The sequence below is a fragment of the Sardina pilchardus genome, chromosome 2 (genome assembly GCF_963854185.1).
Source record: "Sardina pilchardus chromosome 2, fSarPil1.1, whole genome shotgun sequence".
NCBI lineage: Eukaryota > Metazoa > Chordata > Actinopteri > Clupeiformes > Clupeidae > Sardina > Sardina pilchardus.
Window position 1 is genome coordinate 24,342,072 of NC_084995.1, and position 19,694 is coordinate 24,361,765.

General features: G+C 45.3%; 1 protein-coding gene and 1 long non-coding RNA gene across 2 annotated transcripts; one reads left to right on the top strand and one right to left on the bottom strand.

Annotated features, from left to right (window-relative positions):
- Positions 1-1,546: 1,546 nt before the first annotated feature.
- On the bottom strand, positions 1,547-14,995 carry mmp14b (matrix metallopeptidase 14b (membrane-inserted)). Its single transcript, XM_062522735.1, has 10 exons — positions 14,439-14,995; positions 7,963-8,111; positions 6,996-7,118; positions 6,232-6,539; positions 5,398-5,559; positions 5,013-5,176; positions 4,758-4,896; positions 4,472-4,622; positions 4,260-4,375; positions 1,547-3,555 (listed from the first exon to the last, which is right to left on the bottom strand). The coding sequence occupies exons 1-10, from the start codon at positions 14,520-14,522 to the stop codon at positions 3,107-3,109; spliced, it is 1,845 nt and encodes a 614-aa protein (XP_062378719.1). The 5' UTR covers positions 14,523-14,995; the 3' UTR covers positions 1,547-3,106.
- Positions 6,370-7,321, top strand: LOC134067460 (uncharacterized). The gene is made up of 3 exons (XR_009936509.1): positions 6,370-6,417; positions 7,028-7,138; positions 7,234-7,321. It is a non-coding gene; the product is annotated as an uncharacterized LOC134067460 (long non-coding RNA).
- Positions 14,996-19,694: the final 4,699 nt, after the last annotated feature.

Below are 19,694 nucleotides of genomic sequence, written 5' to 3' on the forward strand. Positions count from 1 at the left end.
GAGCGCAAGAGGATGTTAACTGAATGTGTACAGTATGTGTTTAGTAACTGTGCACAATAGGTCGGGTGAGTCAGTGCGCCTGTGTTATGCCTTTAACGATGTGATGGCATGCATATGTACATATGTGAGGTTCTGCACAAGCCGTGACAACAACATTCCCATGCAGAAAATAAAGGCGATCTGAACAGAAAGCTGTAGGGACCCGATTGTGCTGCCCGTGAAAAAATGAGGCATGATGAGCTCCACCAGTGCAGCCGTTGCCCCCCACTCTCTGCTCCGAACGTCTCCCTCGCTGCAGCTCTGCTCCCCTCTCCTCTACTCCACTCTGCTGTGAGTCCAGCAGTGCCGAAGCAGTCAGAATTCCAGATGTTGCTCATGGAATTCTGCTCAAGTGTTGGCTTCCAAATGTGACTCAAATCCCTCTCAACCCAAAGCACCCCCCCACCCCCCCATACCCCGACCCCCTCACCCTCACCCGAGAGCCTCGTGATCTCGCTGCACAGCCAGACCCCCCCCCCCCCTTCCCAATAGCAACAAATAGCAGATGGAAATGCTAATGTAATATATTTAGGTTGAGGACAATGGCAACGGGGGGACTGTTACAAGCACTTAGCTGATGAGGTCCTGATTGCTTGAGACATTATTCAGCACATGCAATCAAACTAGTGACATCCATGACCAGCCCTATGGAACAGTTTAGGGCTGAGTGACATAGACTGTGTTAGCAACACCATAAATAAATACGCCTCTTTGCTATGGGTGGAAGGAGACACATTTTCTTCTTTTTTTCCTGGTTGGTTCTGGAAATGTGATTATCCCAATAGGCTCTCTCTCATTTGCACAGTATAGTTTAGATATGTTTTCCTGCACAGTGTGCCAAAGGGTTTACAAAATCATCATCGGTTCTGCTTTCACTTAAATCCTTGGACCCAGTGCACTTTTTCCAACCCACTTTTCAGGGTTGCCTCTCTCCAGTTAGAGAGAGAGAGAGAGAGAGAGAGAGAGAGAGAAAGAAAGAGAGAGGGGGGGAGAGAGCGCGCGCAAAAGATGGGGTTTGTTGTGGTTTAAGTTGTGCTTTAGTATGTGTGTGTGTGTGTGTGTGTGTGTATGTGGTATTGTGGGGTACATAGGAGTTCTTTACCAGTCCAATGGGAATTTAGGAAATATGGAGAGTAGTTGGGAATTAGGTTAAGATAACACCCCTGCTATTGGAGCATGCACCAGCGTCACTGATCCCAAAGGAAAGTAAGTGATGTAAAATCTATATTATTTAAACGTGTTGTTGTTCGGTGCAGAAAGCAACTGCTCTGGGTGTCGCTGTGTGTGATACGCGAGAGCATTTCAATCATTTTTTTGGGTGGGATCACTGACAGTGCATACCCCATCAATCTACTGAACAGCACAGACAAAAACAACATCCCCCTCCTGTGCAGACAAGAGAGGAAGATCCTTCTGTGAAGCAGTAAATCAGACTGTTGTTGAGTGCTGCCTGTCTCGCTGGTCTGCTATGCTTGGCGCTGTTATAGCAATAAGGTATGACAACACATGAAATTTAAAAAATATTTTATTTTGATTCAGGAAATATAAAAAAAGACCAACCCAAAAGTACAGGGACAATATTGTTATTTTAATTTCTTAGATAATTCTCATTATCATCAATATTATTATTATCATTATTATTGTTTTAAATTAAATAAAAAAAAACTTCCCCTCAGAAAAAAGCACCATTGAGTGAACAAGAACTGTAAACAAGAGCAATAACAAGTTACTTTCATATTTTCAATTTATTTTTGAGATGTAAAAAAACAGATTTCAAAACAAATCCCCCACCCCCTCCCTTCACTTCCCAAAATAAAGGCCACTTCATAATTGCCTGTCCAGCAGGACATTTAATTGCAATGTTAAAACAACAGTCTTTACAAAGGAGAACAACAACAATAATAATAATAGTCATAATAATAATGACATTATCATTTATAATTATAATAGTCATTAGCCATAAACATTACAGTACAATATTATGGGGTAGTACAGGACACAGGACAAACATTTCAGCATTTAGTGTAGAAAGACCATAGGCTGGGGCAGGAACTTAAAAAAAACACAATACTGGCTCTGGGTTCTTTGCTCTTTGAATGTTTTACAGGACACACATTGCCCTGTGAGTGTATTTCTGTCTTTGAATGTGTGTGCGTGTGTGTGTGTGTGTGTGTGTGTGTGTGTGTGTGTGTGTGTGTGTGTGTGTGTGTGTGTGTGTGTGTGTGTGTGTGTGTATGTATGTGTGTGTGTGTGTGTGTGTGTGTGTGTGTGTGTGTGTGTCTTTTGTGTAACTCAATAAGAAATGTGCAACAAAGGCCTGAAGACCCAATGCAAAACATTTGGCTTTGTCCATGGTGTTTACCATGCAAGGAGATGGTCTCCATTTTGATTCAATTTCCCCCTTCGTACAACATGCTTGTAATACTGGAGACTGATGACTGTGGGCTTGTAGTCATGGATACAGTTCACAATGAAAAACAAACAAACAACAACAACTATAAAAAAGGCTAAACAAACAGCGATCAGCTGGCGTCAACTACACTCCGAGAGGTCAAAGACTGCCAGAGAGGAGGGGAGCGAGACAGAAGAAGAGGGGGAGAGAATGGAAGATCATCTGCCTGTAGCCTTCGCAGAGGACTAGCATGACAGGAGTGCGGTGGGTACAATGGAAAAGCCCAAGATTACGAGCTGAATATTGATGTCTTTGACATTTTTGACAACAGTTTGTTATTTTGTTCTTCTTGTTGAATAGTTTTTCGGTGTGAGGCCGTGATTCTGTGCAGAGCGTGTTGGTAGTGATGCATAGCTGTGCCTGGCTCCCTTTACTGTGTGTTTTCCGATTTGGTTTTAATAGTTACATTTTCTATCTACATTATCACACAAGCATTGATCCTCTGTTTCCAGTTCCTCTCTTCTCAATCAAGCTCTCACCCCTCCTCTCTTCTATCTTCTCTCTCTCTCTCTCTTTCTCTCCTGCTTCACTCTCTCTTTCCTCCTCCCTACTCCACTATCTCTACCTTCTCTCTCTCTCTCTCTCTTCCTTTCCCTCTCTCACTCCCCAGCTCGTTTAGACCTTGTCCAAGAGGGAACGTTGGCAGTAGAGCAGGCGTCGAGGGTAGCCGTTCCTACGGAAAAAGAGCAGCACTCCCAGTGTGAAGATGACGCACACCAGCAGCATGAGTGGCAGCACCACGGCCGCTGCCCCGGCCCCTGCGCCGATGCCGCCCTCCTCCTTCACCTCGATGATGATCACCTCCGTCTCCTCCTTCGTCTTCGTCTCCGTGTCCGTCGTCCGGTGCGTGTCGTCTGTCTCGTCGGGCTTGCCGTAATCCGGGATGTCATCATTGGGGTTAGGTTTGGGAACGCGATCTTCATCGCCGCCGCCGCCTGTCTTGGGGTCCTCGTCAGGGCAGCCCATCCAGTCCCTCAGCGCCGACTTGGGGTAGCCAGGCTCCACACGCAGCTGTTGGTTGTTGAACTTCCAGTACTTGTTGGCCTTGTAGAAGTAGGTGTAACCTGAGACAGAGGTTTAAAAAGAAGGTACAGCAGGTTCAGATTTCAATCAGGACCATGGCAATCGATTGTCTAGCTCACATCTGTGCAGGGGGGGATGGGGCGCTACTCTTTCAGCACCCAAAAGCAAGTCTCCCTCTCTACATAGAACGCAAGTGCTCGCTGACTGGGCAGTACAGGCCTTCCACAAAACTCGTAACCTGAGCACTGGCTTTCTGCCCAGCAGAATGATAACCACTCATTTTCTTTGAAGCTATTTACTACTCCCTTATTTTCTACCTGGCTTGCCTTATTTGTGCTATACAGACATGTGTGTGTGTGAAGGCTTTCCAGCCCAGGCTTACTATTTGAGTGCTTTGCCTATCCTTTAAGGGACCTGGGCGGGGTGCAACACAAGAGCTCTGTCTTCAGCTGTATCCCTGGTGAGAGACTCTGTCTCCCGCAACAAGCATCAGCAGCCAGTGGTGGGAGGATTGGCCCTGCCCTGTGTGTGTGTGTGTGTGTGTGTGTGTGTGTGTGTGTGTCAGTCCATGAGAGACAGAGAGAGGGAGTGGCATGGTGTAGGCGTATCTGTGTGTGAGCCGCTGCGGGAATGCTTGGGGGAGCAGCAGATTGCTTCTGTTGATCTCATGCACAGACAGACACACACAATCAAAACTATGCATACAAACACACACACACACAGAGAGAGAGAGAGAGGAAATTACCTTGGTCCCTGCTCATGAAAGCGGCTTTAGGATTGTCGGGCACTCCCTGCCAGACGCTGACGGGCTTGGGATAGTCGGGGTCCACGGAGCGTTGCTCCTCATTAAAGCGATAATATCTGGAAGACAGAGCACTTGTTCATGAGCCCCCACCATTCCCACTCCACTGTGTTTCTGAACCATTACAAAGGCGACATTATGGCCGAGAGACTGACTTGTTTCCTCGGAAGAAGTAGGTCATGCCAGTTGGCGTGTACAAGAGGGCAGCGTCGAGTCTGTCCTTGGGGAGTCCGCTACCCATCTCCTTCAGGGTCTTAGGATAGCCATGCTCCAAGTTAGACTCCGTAAATACCCAATATTTATCCCCTATGGAGAGAAAGATAGAGGAAGGGTGGCGGGATGGGGATGGGAGGGGGAGTCATTCTTCACATAATAATGTTTTAGGTCAAACTAATACTTGAAATTTGGCTCAGTCATGTTCCTATATGACAGAATTATTACCTTTGAAGAAAACAAATTTCCCATCTTCCCTTTCATATGCGGCATTAATGTTTGAAGGCAAACCCCGCCAGAAGTGGCCAATGGGCATGGGGTATCCATCGAGGACTCTGTTGTTGCGTACTCGCCAGAACCACTTATCCTGCAAGAGCACACAGAGAATGCTAAAGATATATCTATGTAATTTCCATTTTCCCTCCCTCAAACACACACACACACACACACCTTCAGAACGTATATAGTGGCAGATAAACTTACCCTAAAGACAAACATCTCCCCTCTGAGGATGGCCATGGTGTCGAAGTGGCCCTCACAGACATCAGGGCCGTATCGCGGGGCCCCAGGCCTGTGAGTGGGCCGGGGTGTGTGGTGGGGTGTGCGTGGGGTGACGGGGTGGCGTGGGTGACCCCCAGAGCCTGACCCTATAGACAAGAACACAACAGCCGCATTATACTAGGCTGAATACAAATCCCCTCATGAAAATTCACGTCATATTCAAAGTCACATCTCTCTGTATCAAATCACTTTAGAGTTCACATCAGTGTGTTAGTAACTGGTACTTTGCAGGGAACTTGGCATTTAGCGTAATGACAACTAACAGCGACTCGACGTCTACGGTGACTGACAACAGTCATTGACTCACCATAGAGCTGCTGAATTCCGCGCCGATCATCTTCTGGCAGCTCAAAGTTGTCTGTGTCCATCCACTGGTAGAACGGGGCCATGATGGCGGAGGGGTCGTTGGAATGTTCCAGACCAAGGGCATGGCCCAGTTCGTGCACGGACACCAGGAACACGTCATTACCTGCGACAGGATATAACTCATGAGGAACTCAACCTCTGACCTTGCATCCTACCTGAGCTCAAGAGTGAATCACACAGGGGAAGCAGGAAGTGGTGGCCTTGAAGCAGGTGACTCTCAAAGAGGGGATGGAAAACATCTAAAATGATTCAGACTGTAAACATGATTTCCCCACACTGCCTAAACACTCTGCTGTCAGCAAATGAATAATATAGAGACTCCGCTTGTTGGGACTTGCTGTAGTCTTAACCGCTTCAGAATTCTGCTAACATATGGCATTTATTGTGCTACAGGGCATATGTGTTGAATACACAGCTTGCTGGGTCCTGTGCTAAACACTGTAAATGAGGCTCACATGAGAGTGTTTTGGTATGAGGTGGTATTGTGCAGTTGTGGGTAAATCCCAGGGTGAGTGGCTCATGGCAAATAGAGATAACAGGCCAAGTCAAAGTCCTCTTTGTCAGTAACCTGGGGACACACCCGCTAAATGGAATTCCCAACCACAAGAAGCACTTAAGCCAGGTCAAGAACAGATCTGCTTGCCGAGACCTGCATGCTGCTATTCTAGCAAAGTGTTGAAAACAACAAGAACACAATGGACACGGTGGTGTCGTGGGGGGATGGTGTCAGGAACTTTCTCACAGTGGTTCTTTTCCTGCTCTCTTTCTCTCTCACCTAAAAGGTCGCGGTTGCCGATAGTCCAAGGCTCAGCGGCGTCGAAGTGTGTGTCCCCTCCGATGCCTGCACCAGGGAAGTAGGCGTGAGCCAAAAAGCCGCCTTCGCCATCAAAGGGGCTGCTGTCGCCGTGGAAACCCTCGGCAAAGAAAAGCATGATGTCGGCGAAGTTCTCGACCTTGTCCCGTATGTGGCCGTAGGGGATCTCGCGGAACTTCAGCGGGGTCACACGCTCCCAGACTTTGAAGGCTTTCCGTATGGCTTCGTGGGTCTCATACTCGCCCACTTTGGGAGTATAGTTCTGTATACTGAGAGAGAGAGAGAGAGAAATGGAGGGAACGGAGAAAGGAAGAGAGGAGAGGAGTGTGGGATAGCAGGGACAGTCAAAGAAAGTAGGGCAAAGGAAAAAGAAATACAGAGAGAGGGGGAGAAGGGGAAAAAAAGGGGGATGGGGGTGATTTACATTACAGACAAGTCACCCAGGAATTTTGGACACTCTTGCAGTAGCGTGGGGATTTTACAATATACTAAAGATTACTTTTCCATAAGGGCTTTGGGTATTTCTGAATGGGTATCAACTTCCACAACAGTAAAGCTCTAATTTCTGAGGGAGGTTGCAATTAGTGTTATAGGTGATTATGTTGCATTATTCAATTTGCTCTCTTCTTAATTTGCAATTTCCTGAAGATCCCTATTTCACTTCGTTTTTTAATGACCATATTATTGTGTTACAAGGTAGTGTGGTGGCGGCGGCGGCGTCTCACCAGAATGTGATTTCGTTCTTTTCCCACTTCAGTCCCTGGATAGCGTAGCGCTTCTTCCTCAGGTTGGTCTTCAGCTCCGCACCGAACTTATCTGGGACGCCACAGCGCGGCTTTTTCATCGCCCTGGAAACCACATCGCCACGGTGAGGTCATGCACAGTGGAGGGGGATCGAGTTTCAGACAGACACTCCAGCTCAGGAGAGCACCACTGATTTTCTTGCCCTGACATATTTTCCAGAAACCCTGGGTGCCAGAACTTTTGGAACTCTTACGGTCAGGCCGGTTTTCTGGCTCTCCGGCGCTAACGGACACTAGGCGCGAGGGCCCCTGCCAGCTGCTTTCACATGTTGAAAGATGAGCTAATAAAACCCCACGGAGGGATGAGAGGGGGAGAGAGACACCCCCACCCCCACAGAGCATCAGACAGTGACACACTGTAAGTTATGGAGTAAGACAAAGAGATCAAAGAGGATCAAATAACTCTTTGTCCTCTCTGGAAAAAAACAGGAAGTTGGTATGCTGAAGGCACTGCTGCTCCCTATGTGTGTCTTATGAACTTAACTTTACTTTACTTAACTTTACTTTACTTTAAGAGCTTTTTGAAACCTCACTTTCACCATGTGTTGAAATAAACGGCATATATTGGGAAGAACTTTCAGTGTCTAATAAATAATTGCATATTGAAGTTCTGAGTGTGCCACGACACTTTGTCTTAATCTAAATCTTTATCTACCGCCGTGAGCACCTCACAAGGTGTGCGTTTATCATCACCAAACAAAAGAACTTTCAGTTTGCCATCTTTGTCCAGCACCTGCTTTTCACAAATACTTATTTCAATGTCGGATTGGATTGGATAATCTTGTGTCTCCAAGTGGCAATTTAGATCACAACGAGTACACAGCACCTTTGCCCACACCATCACATTAAACATAAATACAGTGTACATGTGCTTAGGACAGAGACTTACTCGAGGGTTTGGGGGTCAATTGAGCCGGTGACCTTAAGGCCGTAGAACCTCTGCATGGCAGAGATGGCGGAAGTGATAGAGTTTGGCGAGCGTGCGGTGTGCGTGCGCAGGTCTCCCGGCGGCAGGTACCCATACTGCTGCAGCCATGACTGGAAAGAAGGGAAATGACTGTTACCATATGCCCCACATCCATAGCCCCATGCCATCTGCCCCACATTCATACCATATGCCCCACATTCATAGCTAAGTGTCACATGTCATCCCTTTCAGATGTTCAACATCATACACATGAGATATTGTCTGCTACAATGCATGTACAATATTAGACAAATGCAACTGAAAGGATTGTAGATGGAGAATGAGCTTGAAACTTAGGTAAATAAAAATCCCTGGGAGGCGAGCCAAACGTTTTTTTATTCCACTTGGCCTGAACGTGTTTCTTGCTTTCAGCATTTTTTACCGGCCTACAGAAACACACCGAGCCACACGAGAACCCCTCACTATAACACAAACACTGCATGTTCATATCACATAAAACACTCCTCGTCGAAAGCGATAGGGATACATCAACATCGAAACTGGGGCAGCCCCAAAAACTTAAGTGCGTGTGCTGCGGTCAGCTGTTTAGTGCCGAATAAAACAAGCTGAATGGACAGAATATTGGTCTCTGCAGAGTCTGAACACGACCTCACTCGCCCCAACTACGACAATAATAACACAAAACATTAGGAGACACTCTGGAGGACCGCCAGAGGGGGTGGGTGGGGGCCTGTCTCCACAGGGCTCCTTGGCAACGGTTGTCGCACTGGGCTGTTCATGTGACTTTTTTTTTATTTTTTATTTTGTGTGAAAAGGAAGAACTTGAGAAGAGTCTTGAGCTTTGTCCAATCCTGTGGCAGGACAAGAGCTAAAAATGCACTTTGATGTCATCATCAGCCACATGATTAGGAGAGATCTGAGGCCACTGTATTTTTTTCCGTTCAAAGGGGCTTTTATCAGGATAGGGAGGAGTGTGATAACAAAGCAACCCGAGCGAGCATGGCTGTGGCACATGTGTGTTGAATTAAGTTGTTTTCAATGACTTACTTTAGTGCACGAGCATGTCGAGATGTCATGTCTGTGTGTGCACATCAAAAGGGTAGTTGCGTCTAACTTATATCTTGTATTTGAAAAAGAGAAGAGAGAGAGAGAGAGAGAGAGAGAGAGAGAGAGAGAGAAAGAGAGGGAGTGTATTGGACATGGCCTTGTGCTGTGTTGAATTTGTATGAGACAGTTGCTGTCTCTAGTGAAACCACATAGTCAGTCAGTAATTTTACTGGGAATTTCTCTCTGATCCCGTCCAAACCTCAGAGTCAGAAGCTCGCTCTCGTTCCAGGCCCTCGGCCTCCTCCTTCTCTGCCCACCCCCACCCGTCCCAGAATCCCGAGGGTCAAGAGCTGTGTACTGTGCCGCCACACCCCGAGCAGCAGCGGCCTGACATCTCCGCTATCTACCCCTCTCCTCTCTTCCGCGGACCCAAAGAGCCTTTCGAAAGCGCGGAATTTCCACGTTTCACGAGTGCTCTGCCTCCGTCGCCGTTCACAAGAGCACTGCAGGGGCGCAACGCTCTGACGCACTCTTGCGGTCCCACCGCCATCCATCCCAGTTGCTTACATCTGTGGGGGATTTTGCTGTTTTTTTTTCCGCGTTCACGCACGGTGCGTTTGCGTGCCAAACAGCGCCAACTGTGTCACTAAGCCTGCTGTTTAACACTGACGCAATTCAAGGTTTTTATAAATATCTCTCTTTCGCTTCCTGCACCTACTCTTCACATCCTCGTCTGCTCTACCCTCCCCCACCCACTCAGTCCACTTTACAATATCAAATTCACAGAGGTTAATGATCACAGTGTGTGTCTCTGTTCCCCCCCCCTCCCCATCACGCACACACACATACACACACACACACACACCACCCGCCTCTTTCTTTCACACACACACTTGTGTTTGGACTTCATCTCCAACTGCAGCCGCCCTGGCTCTGACTCACTCTCTCAGCTACAGGCCTGAAATAAAGGCTCACTGTGCTATATCCATATGAGGAAAAGAGGAGGAAGGCCGCCGGCCGACATGAAAACGTGGGGGGAAGGGACAACGACAACAACACACAAAAAAAAGAAAGATGAATGAAAAATAGCGAGACCTAAAAACTATGGAGAAATGAATAGGACTAATTCACCTACAAGCCTACAAGGCAAACTACTGTGCGCAGACAGTTCAGCAGGCAGAGGCTGGGGTGGCACACTGTAGATTCAATTATTTCTTTATCTCGGGGGCTTTTCTCTTTTTTTTGTTCATCTCATTGCCAGTTCTTCCTGGCTTTGCGCTGGGGCCAGAGGGGTTTTTCATGAAAAAGGCATTCATGGAAAGTTCACTCTTTTTTCGCTGGTCTCGGCTAATTCCTCTTTGCCTCTCCTGGCATAAAGCACTCTCCAGACAAGTAGTTTCAACAGAAATCACGATTCTGGTATGCAAAGACCATCCACGTCATGCAATCTAATTGACCAAAATGGGCCATGTATTCTTTCAAAGGCTCAGGAAGAGAGCTGCAGTACTTCTGACACTGTTGGACTGTCTCTGTAGTGAACCAATGAGTAAGTTGCAAGACATTCACGCATTAGCGCATGATCCACACAAACAAGGTAATAAATATGAACCAGAGTTACTGCATACGTAAAGTAAAGTGTTGTGTGGTTTATGCTGTTTGCCTTGCCACTAATATGACAACCCCTGCAGACATAAAGGTCCTTTGACCATTCTCTCCTGTTTCTCTGCTTGTGTGGCACACACAAAGAGAATGAGAGAAAGAGGAAAGCTGAAAGAGAGAGAGAGAGAGAGAGAGAGAGAGAGAGAGAGAGAGAGGAGGGAGAGAAATAGAGAGAAATAGTAGAGAAATTTAAGGGGAAAAAATTTTACTCAGTTGTTCCGTTTATTCTGGGCCAATGGAAAAAACGGAATAGTCAACAGTAATCAAGTCCAAAGCAGTCACACACAGAGAGAGCCTCCCAACTTGCTCCTAATGCAATTTCTGATCCAAGACTGAATTAGAAACTCTATTGAGAGTTACCCTAGCATGGTCTCCCACTATCAAATTTAAAAATGCTCCACGCCCATCTACACATACCACTGACATAGTGTCACTGATATGTGGACACCCCTTGAGCAGATATGATCTCAAAACTCATAAACACACACTCACATACATGCCAAATGTCCCATCAGTAATCAGTAATCCATATATCACATGCAATATGTGAATTCGCTCGAAAGAAGCATGTTGTGAATGTTAAAACCTTCCTACTTTAAAAGCCCTAGACCTTCCTCCTGTCTGTTGTTTTTACCCTTACATACTTGTGGTTCGTTGAGGGACACTGAATAGGAAACTTGGAATGCAGCTCTTAATCTTCAAAACAATGTTTATGCATGCTAGTCAAATTGTTGCTCACCAAGGAGAAACAGCAAATCTTTCCCTGACAACAAACAGCCAAGCATTTCAGTGTCCAGAAAAAAATACCACTGTGTGGGTTACCAAACATGACAATAAAAAAACAACCTAAAAGCGCATCAAGTGGAGCTTCCTGTTGGTCTGTCCAAGCCAGACAGTGCACAAGGCATGCCAATTAAAGAGTCATCATGATTGTAACATCATAATAACACTGAGGGGACTTCCATGGAACAGGCCAACCTAACAGACCAACTATGTCCTTTAGGCACAGGAGAAGATGATACACTTGACCATTGCACCAAACAAGTGTTTAGCAAGCAAGACTGTGATTTTTAGCAATTACTGCTGCACCCAACGAGAGGCGCACGCATCTCAGCAGTCCAGACGTCTAGACAAGCAAACTCCCACCGCCTGCCATCCCTTCCAGACATATCTATGCCCAGCTGCAGACACAAGGAGCGGATGCGAGTGGCAACTACGGGCGTCCTTTTCCGGTCACTCTGGGGGAACTTGATCTCATTTCACTCGCTCACACATCGCGCCCTCTCATTCCCACAATGACCTCATCTACGCCACGACAATGACCTGTCTGTCTTCCATGTGGGCATTGCTCCTCCCTCAGAACTTCCTGCCCCTCGTGGCCGTCTCCCCCTCCCTCTCTCTCTCTCTCCCTCATTGTGTTTCTTGTGAGACTTCCGTCAGTCTTTCTCTGTCAGCTATCCGCACTCAAGAGACCCTGTAAGAGTGCCAATTCAGCTCTATATCATCATTTCAATTGTGCCATTAACAAAGTATTAAATATTGATAACATCGCTATTAGCCATACCCTTCATGATCATCAAATAAGTCCAGCAGTTACTACAACAACCAGCCCTCCATGTCACATGAGGCCACATGAAAATGTCTTCCTGTCGTTTGCCACTTGTTTTGCCTTGCACAGTGATGCATAACTATATTGTGAAATATTAGCCACAGTTTGTTAATTCTAACATGAATAATATGTCCAGGCTTAACAATGATTAGTTGCAAGATTTGGCTCTACTTTAAACCACATAATAACTCATAAACATCATTACTTGTGCTTCATTAATAGTGACAGTGATAGCTTGTTCATGTTAATTAAGGCGTTACCAATGGTTAAGGCTTTTATAGGAGGCCCACTTGTAAAGCGTGACCAGTGCCACCTCTTCCTCCCTCTGCGTCACGTCCCAGATGGATCAAAGTGGGGAATAGCTACAGGACGTGACGTCAGGGGCTGTGGCCGGAAAAATACTGACCTTGTGGTTTTCGTTAAAAAAAAAAATGCTTGGACGCATCCTGCTGGGCAGCTTGTCATTGAGCAATAACCTCTTCAAAATATTTACTGAGCTGATTAACAGAGAAATAAACTCCCACACTTCTAAGACGTCAAGTCCAATGGTGTTAAGCAAGGCCTGAGTCAGCGTTTTACAGGGCCAATTCAGCTGTTTTTTTTTGTACTGTTTTGTTTTATCTGCGGTTACAAACGGTTTGTGTTGGAAGGAGGATGGATGAGTCTTTATGATTGCAACATCATAATGATTTAATTGTAATTACCAAGAAGCAACCTACATTGTGGACTGGCATTGTGGCCTACATATAAACCAATGCAGCTGTGAGGATATCCTCACCAAACCGGCCGGTGGACTTCCTTCTGAAACGAGATCACTTCCTGGGAATCGTTGTAGGCACGGGGGGTGGGGGCTTTCTGCATGTCAAAACCCCTCCCTCCAGTTTCAAGCATAACTCAAGACATATGTCAACCATTAGATCTCCTTTTAGTGAAAAACAGACCTCATCCCTTTTGAACCCCCATCCCCCAGACCTATCCACACCATATCTGGCCACGTTCGACCACAACACAAAAGCCATGACATTTTCCAGTCTTCCCATTTTTGTGCATCCTCAGCATCTTGGGGTTTTCACCACCCTTGCCTTTCAACCTCCTGCCTCAGAACAGAGCAAAGACTTCCTGAACACTTCACCTAAAACACCCGTACGTTCATGATTTATTTATGAATTCCAAAAGAAAAATATACAGACCTAACGGATATGCACAAAATATACATACTTAAGACTAGCCTGATATCAACAGATCTAGACAGACAGATACAAATCTGTGTATCAGCAAAGCGCGCTGGACTCAGAAAGCACACTAACATTGGTGATGATATCAACAGATATAGACACACAGAAACAAATCTGTGTATGATATTATTGTAGCTCTCTAGACTCAGAAAGCACACTGACACTGGACACTACTGCATGACACTCCAGATGAAGACGAACAGTTGGCTCTGGCCTGTCTACGCTTTGGCCGGCCTCCAGCCATTTGCTGGACAGCAACACATAACACAGTCCTTTGTCCTGTCTACTGTAGTTTGAAGGTGAAACCCATTCTTTCTAGACTTATTAATAAGATAGCCAATCTTCACATCATTTTTTTTACAGCAGTAAGGAAACAGTTACAGAGGTTGTTCGCAAAGGATTATGACAGAATCCAAATTCAATTAGAGGCTGACGGCTGAGACAACCATCATAGTTCTAGATCTAGCCTATCGCTTTCTAATTTGCTATACAAAGAAGGAAAGCAATTGTTTACCCTGATGTTTATTTATGTTTGGCTTCATGTCCCTTCATTTCACAAGGATAGGGCCACTAGGGACTCTTGCCTCCAAACAGTGAGTGGACCAAAGGGCATGATACATCATTTTGTTTATACCCATCCATGCCTAAACACCAACCCAAAAATCACACTTGTAGCTGTTTTTAAACTGTGATAAGACTTTAAAATGTTATTCTAGAACAGTTCAGCGCAGATCGGTAAGGTTTTAACCCTGTTCGTTTACCTATGACATTAATGCTTAATATGAAGTCCTATATTAACCCGTACACTAGCCTACTTATTGACATATAATGCTTTATCTCAAAGGTGTGGTCATGATGTTTGCGTATCTGAGCGTAGTGTAACTTACCTCTGCTTTGACTTCTTGTCTGGGTGCAGCCCCGTGAACGCACAACCAGCATGCGAACACGAGCAGCAACTCGGCGAGCGCCATTCCTTGGTCGACGTCAAGTAATAAAGTTACGAATCTGTGCTCCCGATTGCTTTCCCTATTGCCTACTTAGCCTATAATTCGGTCCGACTTTTCTCTATTTGTCAGAACATTGCAGCAAGTGAAATGTTGTAAGAAATTAACTTATTACAGTGGCCAAATGGTTGCATCCACTTTAAGGAATAAACATAGGCGTGTGCATTTGCAATATATGTATAAATAGGCTACTGCATCCAAGGGCACTGGAGTTGATCCTGTCTATTCTAAACTTGAGATGAATAACGGGTTGACAACTCTGCTAAGCGACTATGTCGGTTCCACTTATTACTTTTCCGACTGGTCTTCAAACCAAACGCTTCTCATTCCGTATCTTCGTAATTTCTTTCCGCCTTTGTTCCTGATCCTGTTCTTCTCCTTCGGTCATGTGCTTGGCTGTGTTGATGCTCCACTCAAGACCTCTCAGCTGCAGACGTGGTAGGTTGATGGTCCCTAGAGGCCGTTATTCCTTTTCCAGGAGACCAAAGCCCTCCCCCTAATGTTTGGCCCTTCCCTCCTCCCTTCGCTCAGCAAACGTCCTTGATATCAACCTTGTTTTTGGCTCGCCTGCTCATGAAAAGATTAATAGGCATTCTTTCCGCACACCAAGTTAGACTTTGTTGGACTATGGGCTAGACGTTCAACTATACCTATAATGTCAGTTTTAATCCATAGTGTGAAGGTTTTGTTGTTTCTTGTCATCATTTTCCTAATGATGGAATCCTAATAATGGCACTCCTAGAGTTTATGACTAATTACACTGTTCCTGGCAGTATTTTTTAAATAAGTAAACAATACTAGCCTGGCGCAGGCAGGTAAGTGTTCCCTGTTGTGAGAGAGAGGCTTGTAAATACCAGGAATACCTTTTGGACAGTGACCCACCCGGCACAGATGAGGCAGGGAACAGGCTCCAAGCATCTGCACTCTCTCATGCTGTTGGCACATGCTTAATAAGGCCACTCCGCACACTGATGTTTCCAACTCTGCTCCAGCTGCATGAGAGTTTCAGCCTAGGCTACTTCAAGGATGATTTCAGAGCTAGCCAACCTGGTCACATTCGGGGGAAAGAGCAAACCTGATATGCCATTATACAAACAAAGCATCGTAGCGTAGTGTAGAAAGCACATTCCAAGGTCACTATTCTCATAAACATTAACAGAAACCCCATGCCTCCCACTTGTTTTCCTCTTTTGTACAGACTATGGGTTTCATCTATAAACATTTTAAGTAAATGGGATATTTTGAAATAGATCACATTAGGTCATATTATGGAGCAAAGATTACAGAACAAGTGTTTTATAGCAAATATTATTTTGAATGATTATAAAAGCTCAGGCTACAGGTTTTAAGCAATAGCATATGTCTTTCTAACATAATTATGATACATTTGTAGGGCTAAGCATTCTGTACATGAGACTGGATTTGGAAGATGCAGATGACACTTGCTTCGGAGTCATATGCGTACATTGTAGGCAGGGCAGTGGTGGGCTGGCTTCAGAGGTCAGTGACAGACAGGGGCTTTGGGGATTTCCAATAGGATACTATTTTGTATTGCATTGTTAGAGTGAGCATTTCCGTTAGGGGCTTGAGGGAATCATGCTTTGAACATAAAGCAAAAGAAACATTACTAATGTCAGATGACTACAGAAAAAGAGAAATCATTTTACCAACATCACTGTTATTAAGTTATTATGATATGTGAGCCATAATCACACTTACATTCATATTCTGTGCTTGCTGATGTCCTGATAGTTGAATGAAAAGCAGATATATTTTCTTGTCATCTACTTAAGGAAAGACCATAAGAAAGTTGAAACTTGGAGTATGAATAATATATAATGCAGCGTGGCGATTTCTTGATTCAGTGCGACACACTTCCATTGAAGGCTCAACAGAGACTCCCAGTGGTAAAAATAGGAGACAACCCTTTCTTCAGATGGCCCACACACACAGATTGCTCAACTACAAAAGAATAAGTTGAAAGGAGAACAATCCGACATCACAAGACATTGAGTGTCACGCCACACACACACACAGTATTCACAGGTGGTTTGGTCACGGCGGAGATTGCTGTGGTCTGGTTTGACTGTGAGTAAGTATCAGGCGGAAACCATTCATAACGATGGTGGTCATCAGATGCACCACTTCTGCTTCCTTCCAACTCCACACCTCACTGCTTTATTCCTCTCTAATTTCCAGTGATAGGTCTAAGTCATCTGGTGTAGACACAAGTACAGCCACCACTGTTTTGAGTAGAGGACTGTGTTTAATATCACTACCTCACTTTATACAGAGTTTTACAGTTTAATTAACAAACTGAATGAGGAACAGACCCTGTCCTGTTGAGTAATATCACAACTCGAGTCATTCAAGAGAAAAGTAGCAATTTAGCAAAGTTGTGCGTGATTATGTCCCATGAAGTCTTATGTTACCATATCACCATGCCCTGCTTCTTTTTGTGTAAATATGTTCAGCCTTGCTGAAGAATTTTTTTTGTGCCACACAACAGTCTTTTCTTTGAGAAATCGACTTTGGAAGTCTGTATAGCCAGACATACCAAATCACCCTTTTACATTTTATTACCCCTATATACACACACACACACACACACACACACACACACACACACACAAACACACACATATACACAAAATACACACACAATCACAGCAACAGTACACCACTGCATGACTGCGCTGGTTGTCATGGCTTTGCAGATTAGTAGCCAGTGTGGGGCCATCTGGCCTTGCTCCGCCTATTTGCCATTCCTCTTCATTGCGCTTGGTGTGTCAGACACAGAAGAAGGCAGGGACGGTTAATTGTGTTAGGAAAGATCCGGGATTAGTGAAGCCTATATGTGAAGAGGCCTGAGAGGTGGTGTGCCAGTAAACACACACACGCACACACACACACACACACACACACACACACACACACACACACACACACACACACACACACACACACACACACACACACACACACACACACACACACACAAACTTTCACGACCACAACAGCCACTATTTTTTTACTTGTTTATCACAGACATTGAGGTGGGGTAGAAAGTGAGACAGTACTTTCAGATAATGGTATCATTACCAAACTTTTATTTTACTCTTCAGTTTTGAGCATACACTGAAATAACAACTCACGGAAGGTACAGACTAATATGTCTGATTTACTGGTTTGAAAAGATACAACAGTAACAAAAAAAGCTCCATTTAGAGGAACTGAAACTCAAAAAACAGACAACATACGGCACTGTGGATCCAAACAGTAAACATTACAGCCAAACAATTCACAAATGGCTTCCGTTAGTTATTAATTTAACTTAATACTCTGCTGAAACAGGTGGGCCTTCTTTAGTTTATTAGTGTAAGGAGGATAAAATGTAGGTCATATCGACACAATTTAATAACTGCACAATAATACATGAGCCAGTCACAAATATCTGAAGCGTTGGGTCATATGTACAAAGTTTAGAGACCCCTAGTCTTTTCCCTGTGATTTCTTCACGTCTAAACAGATTTTCTATCATTACTTTTGTTGAAGAAGGTGCTTTCCTGATTTTCAGGTTTTGCTAGCTCACCATTTATTCTTCAAAACAGATGTCTTTTAAAACCGGGTCAAAATATTTTAATGCTGTCAAATCATGTAAAGAGTTTGTATGCTACATTTAGGCTATATGTTTCTTTTCCCAAGTTATCCTCTTTGAGGAATGAAAAAAACAGCACAACCATCACATTAAACAACCAACAAATCAAGCCAATGACTCGTAGACTAGCAAAAAGACTGACAGGTAAAACTATATGAAAACATAAATGTACATATTTTTGTCTGAAGGCATAGAACTGTTAAAAGCACCAGAGCACTGGTCTGCGAATCACCTCACTCATCCGTTTCATCCTCCTTCTCCAAGGAGCCAATCCCTGAAGCCATTTCCATCATCAGCTGCGACCTGATTGGAGAATCGGATAACTGAGGCATCTCCAACCCTCCTTGGCTCTGACTGACAAGGCCGGGAGATGTGTCGTCGGCTGGGGTTCCACTGTTGGTGTTGAGGAAGGCCTGGTACTGGTTCCAGAAGTTGACGGAGGCCCGGGTGGCGGTAGCTGGCGGCGCAGGAAGGGGAGCGGACATGGAGGCGGCAGTGTGACGTTCGGAACTGAAGCGTGTGGATCTCGCAGGGGTGCGTGCAGGCTTGACGACTGCTCCACCATGGTGTTTCATGTGGCCCTGTGTGAGTTAGACAAAAGAGTGACATGTTTAACACATGGGTGTAATGCAATGTCTATTCAATAAAAACTGAACTGACTAAAACTGAAATAAACCCTTTTTATCATTACATACCATAATTTCCCAAATTGTAGCCGTGGCTTATACATATACATCGATTTTTATAACATTTCTGCAGCTCTGAGGTTAATACACGGGGGCATTTAACATGGTATTGATATGGTTTTGTTTCTTTTAACTTGCATAAAACACTGTCCTGCGACATATACACAATGCGGCTAATACATAGTAAATTACTGTACAATATTGAGTGTATTTTTGTCTTTGAGTTCTACAGTGTTCTCTCACCTTCAGACCACTGCGGCTGGCGTACTCCTTTCCGCATTCGGAGCAGCTGTAGGTCTTCTTCTCCGGCCGCGCTGCAGGGTGTGGCAGGGTCGGTGCCAGGCTGATGGGCATCACCGTCTCCGCCTGTTCCTGCTCGGGTCCCGCTTTCTTCCCAGGATCCATCATCACTTCATCCTTTACAGGAGGAGGAGGAGGAGGAGGAGGAAGAGGAGAGGAGAAGCTCTCCATCCTCAGCCCCATCAGCTGTTTGAGCGCTTGCTCTGAGGCCTCTTGAGCCGTTTCAACACTGTCCTTGTCCACAGTGTCCAGCATTGGCACTGGCTGGTTGCCTCCGTCCAGGCTGGTGGTCACCATTTGGGAGATCTTTGGTGTTGAACAGGAAGGCCCCTCCACCTTGCTTTCCTCGCTGGGTTCTGCGCTGCAGGTGCTCTCTGGCTGGGTGTCACCCAAGTCCACGTCGAGCGAGCTAGCTTGATTCGCAGTGCCCGAGGTTGGCATCGGGTAAGGTGGAGAGCTGGCACTGGACTGAGGTGGGGGCTGTGCTGAAGACAT

Excerpts from the sequence above, each read along its gene's own strand:
- mmp14b (XM_062522735.1), bottom strand. The coding sequence starts at position 14,522 with ATGGCGCTCGCCGAGTTGCTGCTCGTGTTCGCATGCTGGTTGTGCGTT. Across the intron at positions 6,540-6,995 it reads AAGAACGAAATCACATTCTG|TATACAGAACTATACTCCCA; the intron begins GTGAGACGCCGC and ends TCTCTCTCTCAG. Across the intron at positions 4,623-4,757 it reads GAAATTTGTTTTCTTCAAAG|GGGATAAATATTGGGTATTT; the intron begins GTAATAATTCTG and ends TTCTCTCCATAG.